Source organism: Helicoverpa zea, chromosome 13, assembly GCF_022581195.2.
Source record: "Helicoverpa zea isolate HzStark_Cry1AcR chromosome 13, ilHelZeax1.1, whole genome shotgun sequence".
Lineage (NCBI taxonomy): Eukaryota > Metazoa > Arthropoda > Insecta > Lepidoptera > Noctuidae > Helicoverpa > Helicoverpa zea.
Window position 1 is genome coordinate 7,731,741 of NC_061464.1, and position 15,605 is coordinate 7,747,345.

At 35.4% G+C, this 15,605-nt stretch overlaps 1 protein-coding gene across 3 annotated transcripts in view; it reads left to right on the top strand.

Moving 5' to 3' along the window:
- The window catches only part of LOC124635962 (stromal interaction molecule homolog), a 66,245-nt gene extending 53,529 nt beyond the window's left edge, over window positions 1–12,716 (top strand). Inside the window, exons 14-16 of one of the 3 annotated variants that reach the window (XR_006985088.1) lie at window positions 571–845; window positions 7,080–8,236; window positions 9,732–12,716. Coding sequence is in view for 2 of the 3 variants with exons in the window: in XM_047171926.1 (XP_047027882.1) it covers window positions 571–845; window positions 7,080–7,219 (415 nt within the window). In the remaining variant the exon portion in view is untranslated. Of the gene's footprint in view, window positions 1–559; window positions 846–7,079; window positions 8,359–9,731 lie in introns of those variants that run through there. The other 2 variants (XM_047171926.1, XM_047171927.1) reach the window with 2 other exon arrangements.
- The last annotated feature ends 2,889 nt before the right edge of the window (window positions 12,717–15,605 follow it).

The window sequence follows — 15,605 nt, forward strand, 5'->3', positions numbered from 1 at the left end:
TAAATCGATTTATATTATTTCAATTTAGGTGAAGTTTTATCAAAACCATTTGAAAGTAAAGTTTTTTTTAAGAAATTGTTCTTAATTTGATTATTATTTTTCAACAGATCCACTTCAATGACATAAATTCAAAACATTAACCTTAACTAATAACACAATTTACAAAAAAAAAATATGAAAAAAACGAAGTACATAAAAACTTTTTAATTTCAAAATCAAAAGTCATTTATTCAAAGTAGGCTGAAAATCAGCACTTTTTGAACGTCAAATCTACAAAAGACAGCCCCCAAAACGCCCCTCCTTCACCACTTCCTATGTGTTTTTGCTGGGAAGAAGAAGTGGTGGAACAAACTCCCCAGCAACACAATTCTGTCTGTATGGTTTGAAGAACCGTATACAAAAAAATAAATAAAAATATCACTCAAAATTATACACATAAATTTGTATAAAAAAAAGCAAGTAAACATGTAATCATGTTAGCTAGTACACACCTTACCCATACCTATTACTCAAGCAGCTACAAAAAAAATATTTTTTTCTTCCTTGGCAATATAATAAGTTTTGTGGTAGCGTGAACTGGACCGGCGAGGAGAGCCCCCGCGCGACGGAGTTTCCCCGCGCGGTGACGTCACTGTCGCAGCCGCAGCTGCGCGCGTCGCTGCGCGGGGCGGGTGGGGCGGGCGCCCCGCTGGGCGGTGGGGCGGGCGCCCCGCTGCCGCCGCCCCGCCGCGCCGCGCCGCCCGCCATGGCGCGCTCGCGCAGCTCGGACGTGGTGGCGCTGGCGAGCGACGACCCCCGCCCGCCTCCCAGGAACGCTTTCACTAAGCAGAAGACTCTTGCTGAAGGTAAACATCTTTGTTGCCCTGCGAAGTTATATCTAAGTGCGTTCGCCCCTGTGCGTGTAAATAGGGTTTTTAGGCAGCCGATGTTATGTCTCGTTGCTTAAACGAGGTTTGGTCTATTCTATATAAAAATATTTTTGTCTTAGACCCAGTGGCGCTATCATACGAGCCCAAAAGCATGGCATGACTTGCTAAAATGCTCAATAGACTCAATAAAGAATCAATATCAAACGCGAACAATTTAAAAACGCGCTTTATTCTCATCAAAACAACACAAAGTATCTATCTATTCCACGTCACCCACACAGTGACACAACACACACACTCGCATTTGTATCAATTCTATCATCTACATATAGCTATCTCACTTACTCGCACCGGCTTTTACCGGGCTTTCAAATACTATCTCCGTCACTTTCACACTTAAAGCGATGTGCCGTATACGAGTTCGCGGCTGCGCGAGACTACAAGTCGCTCAGTATGGCAGATTAAAGTCGTGCATGCGCGTGACGTCGGTGCGAGTCGTGAGCTTGTCAACTGCAACTCTGGTTAAGTTTTTGACACCCGAGTGCAACTCACTTCATTTTTAAACGGTTTTATTTAGCTCACCCCGTTTGTTTTATTATTTATTCATTCTTGGGTCAAATTTAGAAATTGAAATTTCAGTGCCTTCCTGTTGTCAGATTGATCTGAAATTTGGTACACACCTTCATTTCCGATGACAATACAATATAGTAATATCAATAACATTGCAAATCCAAGATGGGCGCCGGTACAAAATGGCGGATAACGTAGGTTTTATCAATCCCGTCAATGTGGGTATCAAATGAAAGTGCTCAACCAGTTGAATACAATGTACTATAAAAAAATCAAATCCAAGATGGCGGCCTCTACAAAATGGCGGATAACTTAGGTTTTATCAATCCCATCAACATGGGTATCAAATGAAAGGTCTCAACAGGTAGAATACAATTTACTATGCAAAATTGAAATCTAAGATGGCCGCCGCGACCAAATGGCTGATAACAATTTTTAAACGGTTTTATTTAGCTCATCCCGTTTGTTTTATTCTTGGGTCAAATTTAGTAATTCAAATTTCACCCTCTTCCTGTCAACCGATTAATCTGAAAGGACATTGTTCCGGCTCCATACATGTTCTGCCTAAGAACCGTTCGAATGGAAAGTGACTTCTATAAACTCTTTAAATTATAGTGAATCCTATGAAATAAGTTTTCACGAACGGACACTTCAGGAAACTAAAATAATTACGAAAAAAGTTAATATTTTGAGGTTATAAATAAAAAATAACCAAGCTTGCGTGAAATATCAGAGTAGTATTAATTAAAAATCAAACTACACTATACAAAATATCAACAACACTATGTGCAGCTCTATAATGTTCTCTTCTAGATCTAGGGAAAGACTAGTCTACTAGATACTAGGAAAAGAGATAGTACCTAGTCAAGTTTAAGAGAATTCTTTGACAATGATCATTTTATAAAGTTGCATTTTCTGTCTGTCCCTATGAATGCTTTAGATCTTTAAAACTACGCAATGGATTTGGGTGCGATTTTTTTTAATAGATAGAGTAGGTCAAGAGGAAGGTTTACACCAAGGTTTTACATTGCCACCGTGCGAAGACGGGGCGTGTGACTAGTTTTCATAAATGCTTAGAATTTGTATGAAAAACAACTACCTAAACGCTTTTGCTTTCAACGTTACGTTTCTTAATATATAGTGAATCCACTTTGGATTTGTGATAAAACGCATACGTATCCAAAATGGAAGAGTTCCATTCACCACAATTCATAAAATCGATGTTATTACGATGGAGAATTATTTATTTAAATGATTGTTACTACTTTTATATTAGACAGTTACCTAGCTATCTACATGCCATAAGGCGGGAATCGAACCCGCGGTCTATTACCAAGAAGGCACAGACCATACTAAAAATGTCATTACCACACAAAATAATTTAACAGTTAAAATAAGGTTTACCAATAACAATGAAAGAGGTTTTCGAGGATGTGCAATAAAAACGGGTTAGGGGGAAACTCGCCTCTGGGCCGCGGCCCAGATTACACGGTATAATAACAGTCGGGAAAACTGGTCCGAATGTGCGGGCCAGATTACTATGTGAAAAAAGTGACGGAGGTAAGTCGACCCATTGGGACTTAATTTCATAAAATCCGATAGTTGTGAAATTTTTCACAGCTCAAAATCGTCAGGAGGCAAAAAGACTTAGATCTTTTTCATAATTTTCATCATAAATATAATACTTTGTCTAGATACTGGACTCCTAGTAGCTAATATAGACTTCGTTAAATAATGAAGTTCCTATAGATATTTGATACATAGTTTTTATTTTTACTTTTTTTTTAATATCTAGATTAGTGGAGATAGTGGGATATTTACATATGTAGAATATGTGTGTATAAGTAGGATATAATATTTATTTTTATTTACTTACAGCATGTTAAAAAACCCCATTAAAGTTTTTGTTGCATATTTAGTTCCTATACCTATATATTTAATAATCGCAAAATCGTCAGGAGCTAAAAAAATAAAGATCTTTTTCATAATTTTATCGAAAACTAGCTTTTGCCCACGGCTTCGCTCCCGTCAACTGACTTCTCTACTTTACCCTATTTTGTTTCATAAGAACCTTCTCCTGACAATAACAAACACAACAAAAAAAGAATTAGCCAAATTGGTCCAGGCGTTGTTGAGTTATGCGCTTACCAACACATTTTGCGATTCATTTTTATATTATTTTATATTGATGTCAATATATCCAATGTCAACATAAATGAGTGTTACAAAAATACTCTTGTTGCCAAAAGGGGATTTGTTTTTTCTTGTAACACTCGAACAAAATTTTGATAAAAAGAAACAATGTTTCTATATTTACGTTTTACTTATAAATTGAGATTATTAAGTATCTATAGGAACTTCATTATTTAACGAAGTCTATATTAGCTACTAGGAGTCCAGTATCTAGACAAAGTATTATATTTATGATGAAAATTATGAAAAAGATCTAAGTCTTTTTGCCTCCTGACGATTTTGAGCTGTGAAAAATTTCACAACTATCGGATTTTATGAAATTAAGTCCCAATGGGTCGACTTACCTCCGTCACTTTTTTCACATAGTAATCTGGCCCGCACATTCGGACCAGTTTTCCCGACTGTTATTATACCGTGTTATCTGGGCCGCGGCCCAGAGGCGAGTTTCCCCCTGACCCATAAAAACAATATTTATATTCAATGAAAGGTTTTTAATCATCAATATTTCTCAATAATATATTATCTAAGAACTGGGCAGGGGTATCTCGCCCAGTTTAAATACCAAACTATAGTCATTATGTGGGCACAACAGCCCACTGTTCTACGCCCAACGATACAATTGCAACAGTAATGCCTGATGGTAGGAGCTTCTTACAAAGTACGCAATTGCGTCCAACAGTGCATTGCATCTTATTATGCTCGACTGCTTCAGACCAACACGTCGTACATATAAGGTCATGAGCTTCAACCTGTAATAAATAAATACAATAAAACATTAGTAAATGTCAAGTAACTTGCAATTGTGGCAATTAATTTGAAAACCGAGAAATTGTGTGCTTATGAGAACATAAGTAGGTAGTAACATTCTTATCAAAATTAGAAAAACACTTTCGTAGACCACTTACCATACAGAGAACAGTCCATTGTTGTATGCAACGAAGTATATCTTCGTTTTCTAATACCAAAGAACCTCCAGCAGATCCACAATTTATACAATATACTATATTCTGCATCCATTGTTGTAATTATAATACAACTAAATTCGATCACAGACAGAGCAATATCCGAAAATGCCAGGAAAATCCAGTCCTTTACACACAGCCGAGTCTACCAAGTACGCAATCTAATCGGAGTCCGTAATCAAGCCAAAGTTGTTAGAATAAAACCATGAAACGCATAGAAAATCACAAAAGAAACGATAGTCTCAAAGCAATCAAACTGACTTCTAGCAAACTGACTGAAGTACACCAGTGTTGCCAATTACGAAAACTATAATCCTACTAGAATGCCAAGCTAGAAATTCGAGATTTCGCTTAAAACATATAGAATACTAGTTTTTTTCTAGCTAGTCAATTTAGGTATTTAAATGAATAAAGTGTTAGCAACTAATTCTAATAACCGACTTCGGAAAGGAGGTTCTCAATTCGGTCCGTATTTACCGAAATCGCGAAAACTTCCGAAACTGACAGCACTGGCTGACGGAAACATTTTATAAGGCATCAATAATTGTGACCCAACTTTTTATTTGGAATTTATTTATTTGAAGTGTCCGTGGAAAACGAAAATATGTTTCAAACAATAAAAAATTAAATGAAAATTATAGTATAATTTATATTCACATCGGTTCTTAGGCCAAAATTGAACAATGTCCTTTTGTATACACCTTTTATTCCGATGGCAATACAATATAGAAATATCAATAACATTGTAAATCTAATATGGCCGCCGGCACAAAATGGCGGATTACATATTTTTCCACAACCCCCTCAATATGGGTATCAAATGAAAGGGCTACACAAGTAGAATACTGTCAGCAACCCCAGCGGGGCTCAACAGGGCCAAGGCCTGCCTGGGCTGCGGGATTGTTCGAAAGAGTTACCGTGGCCCTGGTACATAAAAGGCCTACGACGAAACATAACTATTTTTAGTCAGTAAGAGTCTGGCACTCCCTTACCGCTGCTGACCCAGGGAGGGGTCACTTGATGATTTTTGGCGTCGTTAAAAAAAATGACTTTTTAAAAAATTAGATTGTAATAAATTATCAGATAAGAGACCGTGTAATAATGATGCACTAAATGAATTAGATAGAATGAGGAATATTCGGAAGGCATTTTCATTAAATACTAAAAACTAGAAAATAAAAAATCGGTAAAAAAACTTTTAAGTCAAACGGTTTTATCTTATGTGCACTGAAAACTAGAAAATAAAAAAATAGTTACTTACCTGTCAACCTACGTAGGTGGTCTTGGTCATATTAGACTAAAATAAAAACGTGGGGCCCATTAACTGTTGCTGTAGTACTTTCTTCTAGTGGTATAATAGGTGTGGATTGCATCGACTTTCTATAATCGTAACTGGAGATTTTGACAATCAATAATCAGCCGTAGCGGCTTCACCAGCGAACGCCGAGCTCATGATCTACCAAAGTATAAAGATATGCTTTGCCATAGGTAGGATTTCAGAGGGGCCCCACGTTTTTATTTAAGTCTAATATGACCAAGACCACCTACGTAGGTTGACAGGTAAGTAACTATTTTTTTATTTTCTAGTTTTTATTTCTTTGAGTGAGAAAAGTTGTTTGTGTTAAAAAAAATTGTGTGTATTCTTAGATTTGCTCAGTGAAATATTCGTTTTGGTGACTTACAGTGGAGGTAACTGTACCTTGTGAGGATTTATTATGCGTCCAAGTTTTGATTGACGAAGATAAGGTTAAATACTTAGCTAAGAAAAACAGTTAATTTCTTCATTAAAACCCACGCCTGATCTGTGTATTTCTCAGACTAATAAATCGTGTAAACCAAAATTTAATAGATAAGTGTATAAAACTAGTTGAATTGTTATTGGAACCTAACCTAACCAGTAGTTTATGAAAAAATACTGCATAGTACATACTCAGTCGAAAACTGAACTTTCTTTTTTGAAATCGGTTAACATTTTATTGGGCATGCGTTATTTTGAAACCCTAGGCACGCCACTGCTTAGACCAAACCTTTTTCTCACAAACCAATTCTTTAAATAAATACTGAAACTTCTATATGTTCTTAATTCAATAACATAAAAAAATATATGAAAATTAATAATACATTCAAATTCATTAATGTTTTAAAATAATGGTCATCACAAAATTTTTGCCCAAAAATATAAACACAGGAAATTGGCAGAGTCGCTACCGTAGATATTTTTTTTTGTTAATTATTTATTTGTCTCTCCTGGCAATTGTAATATGTATGTATGTACATTATGTTTATGTATTATTATATGTAAGTCTATAATATATATATTTTTTGTACACTAAATATCATATAACCTTTGCACCTACTACTGCTATTTCTCCACCACCCAAAGGTAAACTGGGAGAAAACGCCTAAGGCGTTAAGTCCGCCCTTGTACAGAATGTGCAGAGAAGTATTAAATAAATAAACTGATTAATCAAATGTCGTTTATCAGACACCCCAACCCCTTCAAGCAACACACCTCCCGAGGAAGAGTCAACAGACTCGTCACTAATGGACGACGAAGGCCTCCCGAAGCTTCGCAAGCGTCGCATCCACCTCCCATTCGGTAAGAAAGCGAAGACCCCCGCGTGACCCCCACGAGACCCCCTAACGGACAACACTAGCCACGGCTGAACGAAGCGTCTCAATATCTAGGCCCGGTTTCATTCGTTACCGATAAAATGTCAGTTAGAAATGACTAGCGGAGATGTCATAACGCATAATCTCCTAAGAAAGTAGCGCGCCAAAATGCGGGTGTTCGGGGGACGAGAAACGTTACCAGCTCCACGCTTACAAACCTTCTTTGGCACCTACCATGATATTCAAAATAAAATCACCAGTCAATAAAGACCAGTCTTTGAAAGTTTCGTTTTCACTAGACAACGCACCCGAATATCTCGTTAGTTCCAGTAACTGATAACGGCTACTGTACGTTACTTGACCTAAAAGAAGGCCTACTATCCTTATGGTATCTCCGCTCCTCTTTTCTACCTCTGTGGTTATCTGATAGTTAATGATATCACCCAGATAACGCCTGCTTATAATTTCTGCCAGATGTAAGCTATTCAAGACCTGTGAAACTAAAGTTATATCTGTCAGATAAGTTCCTTATAGTATCAGAGACTTTATCAATAACCGTTGAAACTGGCCATTAGTACAACAAATGTACAAGGTAAGGTATATAATCTGATGTCTCTTAAGCAAGGAAAATGTAAGGGAACGAAACAAACCTTCATTGAAGTTTCTACATGTACTAATAGAAAAAGAGTGTAAAAATGGTAACTATTTTGGCAATAAATTACAATATAAGTTGGGCTTCCCATAAAATTATTAGGAAAAAGACAGCTCCATATTGTGGCAACATTACATACTTTATAACATAGACAACAGAATAAAATGTCATAAACTGCAATTTTTTAAATGTTGACACAATATGAACTTATTGTATGGCATAGGAAACTAATTTATTATTCGGCCTAATGAAAAGTAACTTTAGTACGAAGTCAATTGTAAAGCCAAAAACGTGGAAAAGGCCAGTAAGATGAAATAATATAATAATTACCTCATAATGTCAATTACAGTCACCATCACAGATATGCTATCCCTTAGGCATCGTTCAGACCAAACGTATTGTCGGCCGCTGACTGTGAGCGCGCGTTACGCAGTTTATTGCTTTTCCATATATATTGAAATTGTCGTTCACACCGAACCGACTATACGCTGTTACGTCGTCTGTTGTAGCTGACTCTCAGTGGCCGATTATTTTACTACGCGACTATGCACGGCGGACGCGGATTGGCTACGCGGACGCAGTTGCCGAATAGCGCCGCTCCGCCGCGTACGCACCGCCGCGCCTCGGTACAGCACGTCGATAACACTGGTCAACAAATTATTATTATTTTTTTGGTGCAAAGGTGAAATATATCATTTCTTATAGATAATTTGATACGTAATCGAAGTCCAGAACATAAAGTTGCACTTGCACGTAGGGATTTAGAGATATACCCCTCCCAAAGTACCAAAAACGCGTTTTTTTTATGATATTTGATGTAATTTTTTGGGGACAGCAGAATTTTCTAGTAATTTCTAACTAAAGCATTATATAGTACTACTTTCCCCGCATTAACCCCATTTTAGTATATATTTTTGCAAGTTTTCTTTCTCAATATATACCATTTTAAATATAAAGTGGAGTTTTTTCATACTAACAGGCCAAATAAAATATAGGGAAGATCGAACTATCGTAGCTGTATACATATTTCATGAAAATTTAAACTCTTAGCGTTCGAAATAAAAATGAATTTCAATCGGGAAGAGTAGTACTATATAATGCTATAGATAGAAACTAAAAAACAATTTTGCTGTCCTTCAAAAAAATCGTCAAATATCGTTAAAAAACGCGTTTTTGGTACTTTAGGAGGGGTATATCTCTAAATCCCTACGTGCAAGTGCAACTTTATGTTCTGGACTTCGATTACGTATCAAATTATCTATAAGAAATGATATATTTCACCCTTGCACCAAAAATGCTGTTGACCAGTGTAATTAGTGTCCCTTTTATATAAACTTAAACGTATTAAAGATAGTAACTCATCGAATGATTTACTGTCATACGAAAATATTTCTTGAACTTATTTGGATAAAGTCTATATTCGAAATATAAAGTATGAAATTGACCAAGAAAACATCTCTTCAAATTTAAGGGATGTACCCACAATCTCTTCTTTTTATTATTTTCGTCTTCCTCTAGAGCTTCGCAAATGGCAACTATCTGAATGCGCATCATTTAATTGAAATATCAGTAAAACGTCTGATTTGAAAAAAATAAATTACGCTTGTTTTATCGTTTATAAAATACTACGAGCAACTTCAAATACTGAGCCCTTTTATGTGTAGAATAGTCAGCCGCTCAGCGTACGCATCTAGTGTGAACCTACAAGAGCCTATTCTTTTGTTCACACATGTAGCGCATCGTACGCTATAGCCTATTGTCGGCTTGGTGAGTACGCGTACTGCAGATTGAGTCGACGTTCACACTGGGGCAGACAGTGAGTATACTCACAGTCAGCGGCGGACAATACGTTTGGTGTGAACAATCCCTTAGATAATGCAAGTTTTAAACAAATGTCAACTAAAATCGAAAAGGATTTTTCCTTTATTTTTCCACTGATGACAGCTCAATAAAAAATAACAATTGTATCAGACTTGTCTAAATCATTTGCTACTCAGGCGATCTATCTCGTTCTATAAGAAATCACTTAGAAAAATCAGTTTTAAGTATAAGTACCTTCAAACATGAAATAACTACAGCATTATCTAAGTCCGGCCTAATCTGTGGTGTTTATTTGAGTAAAATGGTGTGACAGCGCGCTTCGTCCCAGCTGTGAATGAAACCTCGGTTGTAATTCAGTTTGATTTTCCCCCTAAAATATTAATTTGCACGTTTGCCAGTGTGACTACACGTTTAGTAGTAGTTTTTATTCGCACATAAATTTTGTATCTATATATGTATGTACTTAAAATTAATTATCAACCCTTTGGTAGACTATCAGATTGAATTGTAGTAATTATGTTTATTTTAATGTAATTCAGAAACTACTGATAATTTTACGTGTCAATTTTCAATAGATTTTATATTTCTTTGCAAAAGTGTTGCCAACAATTAATACCAGTATTTTCAGTATTGCCCAACTCTATAGAAAGAGATTATTTCATTAAAAATGGCCTGATATTACATGAAATCTGTAATTTTGCGTGTTTGTACAATAAACTATGCCTATAATGTAAGTTAGTAAATATTGATAATATGATATATATCTAAATTATTCATCATAATAGTAAAGAGGTATGAAAGACATTAATTTCGTATGTTAATTTTCGACTGCGCACTTTTCATATATATGTCGCCGGAAAATAACAAGATCCGTAAGTTTATAAATTTACTAGGAAGTTTATAAACTTTCGTAAGATTCTAAACGGGAGATAAATTTATCAATTTCCGACGTCATACGGTAAATTTATAAACTAACGATTATCTATTCGTAAGATTTTATATGGTTCGACCAATCACAGAAACTCTTTTAAATATACGATCTTTGAAATACGGAAAATAACACACTGCTCTCTGATTGGTCTATGTTCATAGTGGCAATGCTTGTCTCCATAGGGCGGCCGCGAGGAAGGAGAAGTGACACGTGACAGCCAACCAATCAGATCGCGCGTAGCGTTTGGTTACTGCTTACTTATTATTTTACGAGTGAGTTCAGTAAGTTTATAAATTTACGAAAATGTGGACGTAAAATATTACAATTTATCTCCCGTTTAGAATCTTACGAAAGTTTATAAACGTCCTAGTAAATTTATAAACTTACGGATCTTGTTATTTTCCCGTGACATATACACTAATGATTAGTTTTTTTTTCTCTATAATCATATTTACAAGTATATTGTGTAAAGACAGTTTAATATTTTGTCCAATTTTGGAATGTTGTCTTCTGCAATCATTTTCTTCCATCAAATCTCCAATCCTGTTTTTTTTTAACGATTTACGAATACAGGTTGTAAATAACCAATTATTTTATTTTTGTTATTACGAAGTCAGGCTGGGAGCCCGAATTTTGTGCAAACATATTCTACTTATTTTTTAAAGATCATTGTGTTACAATATAATTTCACTTTATTTTTATATTGTTTTCGTATTAAATTGTTTATTTTTAAACTGATGACTGCCTAATGTGTGTTTCTTTGCTTTTTGATCCTTTGTTGTGAATTAGAACTTTTACAATATTACCAGTGTCATGATCATGTCTTCCACATACATTGTATAATGCACATTTACATATACAAGTTAGTTATATGTTCGTTTTATCTGAATTGACTTGGCCTGTCGACTAGTGAAATGAGCGCTCAGTTATGTTGTGATTATTATAGTGTTGCGGCGTTTCGGAAAATAACTAGTTTTTATTTATTTATTAACAATTGTCATAGCTAGTGGGAAGATATACGTAATTTATGCAGAATTTCTTAATTCTCTTCGTTGTTTTAACCTAAAAACTGTCAAAATTTCCCGAAACGCCGCGTTTGTAAATCATTTGCTAGAATAAAATAACTAATCGCAGTATAAGTTACTATATTAACACGAGTTTACCATATCGCATCATTCCCTTTTTTTGCGTAATTATGATACGATATTATCGACCTTTAGCTATATGTATAGAGTTATTTGTAAGGCAACTTGGTGCTAAATGAAAGTTCTCAGACTGATCACCGCATGGCTCAAATTTTTGTATGAATTTTTAATATTCTGTTCGTTTCTATGTGGTTTTGTACTAAATCGTTAACGTGTTTAGCTCCTGGCCTTAAAGTAAATTGGCGTAAATTGTCTTAGAGCCTTATGTTAGTTTAATGTTCTCACACGTGTAACAGCAATTTAGATGACGCAACCTTGCCTATAGGAAATACAGTCTCATGTATGGTTACGCCCACAATGCAGTATCATGAAGATCAGTAATTGCCTATCTAAGACATAAAAATCGTATTTCTAAGACATAAAAATAGTTGTAACTTTTACTGTAAATCTATAATACGCTCCATTTTACGCCAATAACAGTCAACAAAACAGTATCATAGTTCAACTAAGGCTATACGTAAATATTGTAGTGTGATTTCCCAGTTGTCTCCGTAGTGAAATGTTAAGAAATTCGTACTTAATGAAATTAATTGTGTAATGCAGATGTTGAGTACAAAAGTTGAGTAATTAACAAGTGGTTACAGAAACGCCTAGTTACACTTGTTTTCGGCATGAATTTTAGACATATTTTTAATTATTTAGTTAATTTTCAAGATTGTTTTATGGCTTTGAACTTTATGACGAAGGAATATCTGTTTAGATAATGCGTAATGATTATATCTGCCCATAGGTTTTCTTTAGGTCACAAACTTGCCTTACATAAAGTTGGAAGCCATAAAATGGATGAGATTTTTCACGAAATGTATATTTTGTAGACCCCAGATCTGATCGCGTTGTAAAGACAAATCGTGATAAATAAATTGTTACAATCATTGAAAGTTAATAAATTGATATTACAAAGTTGTGTTTAATTCATGCACTTACCAGGTGGAAATAAACTGTGATAGCCCTGACATAATCATGGCTAATCACCCCTCTTCCGTAACTAATCACCATTATGGCTGTGTCTATTCACCCCATTCGAGTAACGAAATTAAAGAAAAAAGGCTTACGAAATAAGAACAATTTTATATAGTAATGCATATTCTACCTTAATAATTATAGCACTTTACAACTGCTCTGACTGTAATTTAAAAGTTGCGGATTTTTCTTCTGGGGTTCCGTTACCGAGTTTGCCATAAAAAACCTTAAAAATTATCCTTAGATTTTTCTCTATTCCGGGTTAGGGGGAAACTCTCCCTAGGGCCGCAGCCCAGATTACACAGACTAAAAACCGTTGGGAAACTGGACTGGACTAAATCGACCCATTGGAAGTTGTGAAATTTGTCACAGCACAAGGAATATACCGTAACGTACTTCGGTTTAAAGATATTTATTTCTCACAAGAACTTACATACAGTTCACTTATAACGAGATACAAAGTACTTACTATTAAATTAATTATCTACACCCCCAGTTATAATATCTAGGTTTACATTAGTGTGCATACATAATTCCTAAGTTTCTTTTAAATACGTTTAGGTTGTTATAAACAACTATAACTATACAATCTCTCTTGTCATCAACAAACTAAAGAAATTAAAATAGGGAATAAAAGGAGAAAAGAAGTCAGTCAGATTATTATCCGAATATTTCTGAGAAAATTTGAAAACAATTTGTCCAGAAATCCGACTTTCTTAAAGAGCTCGGCGCAATGTTTTTTACCTTGGCATTTTGGCAAAGGTCCAGTTCCAGCCACGCAGTACAACGCCATCTATAACTTACTACCATTTTTTTTAAGGAACCATTCACACCTTCATTGTAGATTGACCCACAAGGAAAGTTAGGGCCGGCGTGGCACGGCAAAGGATTTTAATACTATTATAATTAAGATATTTTGAATCTTATTTCAATGAGTTTAGAATTTATGTTACTTTATTTGAATACCACGATGCCGCGACGTGCCGCAGGATGGTGTGCGTTCGCGCAGCGGAATGTTGTTGAATTTAAAGATTTTAATTATGCAGATAATTAGTGTATGACGTCCTATAATTGTGTATGGTAAAAAAAAATTGTGTATGCAGCCATTGTGGAGAAATTCACCAAAAACTGATTCCGCTGGACGAACGTTGTCCTGGCGGAACTTTTTTTAATCCATAGACTTTAGAAGAAAAGAGATGTGTCCAAAGATTAGTGTGTATTTGTGTATAATTATTTATGAATGAATGAAATCAGTGCATGCATAAACTTAGGAGAAAATCAATTTTCCGCTACGCGAACGTTTGGTTATTAGCTAATTTTCATATAAATCGCTTACATAGAGAGCTGTAGATCTTTACATACGTTGTTTTGAATTTGTTTATATTTGTTTAAAAACAGATTTAGAAAAAGTCGTAGGGTTTAAAAGATAAAAATATAAACGTAAAATACACTTATTAGGTCTTAGTTCTTAAAGTAGGTAAGCAGTTTGGGGTCTAGATTTTCACGTTTACACAAACCTTGTAAGTGTCTGCAACATGTTGCCAAGTATCAATGATGTTCCGTTAGTAATCAAAAAGTTATAGGATACAAGGGCGGATCCACCGTTGTGGGCACGATGGGCATGCCCACAACCTTATTACCTAGACTTGTGACATCACACTTTTACGATAGGCTGATGATAACACTAGGGAACAAAATAATACTTTTTTTTGTTGCATTTAATTTTATAACTGTTGTTTACTAATTCGAGATCACCATATTTTTTTCTTACAGCTTTAGTTTTTCAGGTACTTTTGTGTCCCAAAACTCAAAAAAATTCGCGCTCGCTACGCTCGCGGCTTTTTCACTTTGCGGTGGTTTAAGTCCAATGTCGAAAAAGTTAGATTAGTTTAAGTTAAAATTGAAAGTAGAAAAGGATAGCACCCCCAAAACGCCCTCTTTCAGGACTTTCGGGTTAACAAGAAGCGGTGAAGAACAAAACAAACTTCCCAGCAACACAGCTGTCTATTACAATAAAATTATTATTATTTACAATAGTCACTATTTTATATTTTTTTGTACAAAACAGTACCAAAACTCAAAAAATCTCGCGCTCGCTACGCTCACGGTTTTTTCACTTAGCAGTGCCTTTTTTTTTACTTGTTTCTGTGATTTCGTGTCCCAAGACTCCAAAATTTTGCGCTCGCTACGCTCGCGCAAATTTATACGGTTTTATACCACGTCTTCGCTTTCGGTTTTATAACTTGGTATATAACTACGACGAAATCTAAAAATGTTCCGGCTTGCTACGCTCGCGCAAAAAACAAAACTACTCACAATCTTTCCATACATAGGGGTGCTTTAGTAATGATTGCACCCGGTACATAGGCTAGAGACGGAACTGATAGTGAGCATAATATGAGTTTAGATATATTTAAAAAAAACGTTTTTTTTAGCATTATTAGATTGGTTCGTAATTTTATTTTGTCGTTTTTTTTTTGGGGTGCTCAATAGGTAGCAGCCCGGGGTGCCACCCGATGCTATGCTATGCTAAATGCGTCAAACCCTCCCTATATTGGCTTACTGGCTACTAGAAGTTATTGATTGAAATAGGTTTGGATCGAAACTATTTTTTTTTATCGGGTCCAACTTCCTCCTAAGTTTATTTTCATTCCTAATGCCAAAGTCCTGATGCTCAAAAAAATAATTTCATTCAAAAGTTCATAAACGACTTGCATAATTTTTAATGAGCATGTTCATGCTCCGACTTTTACTTTTCTAGTAGCCGCTTCTAGTTTCGATTTTCTAGTAGCTGTGACCACAACCTTTTTTGAGGGCTGGATCCGCGCT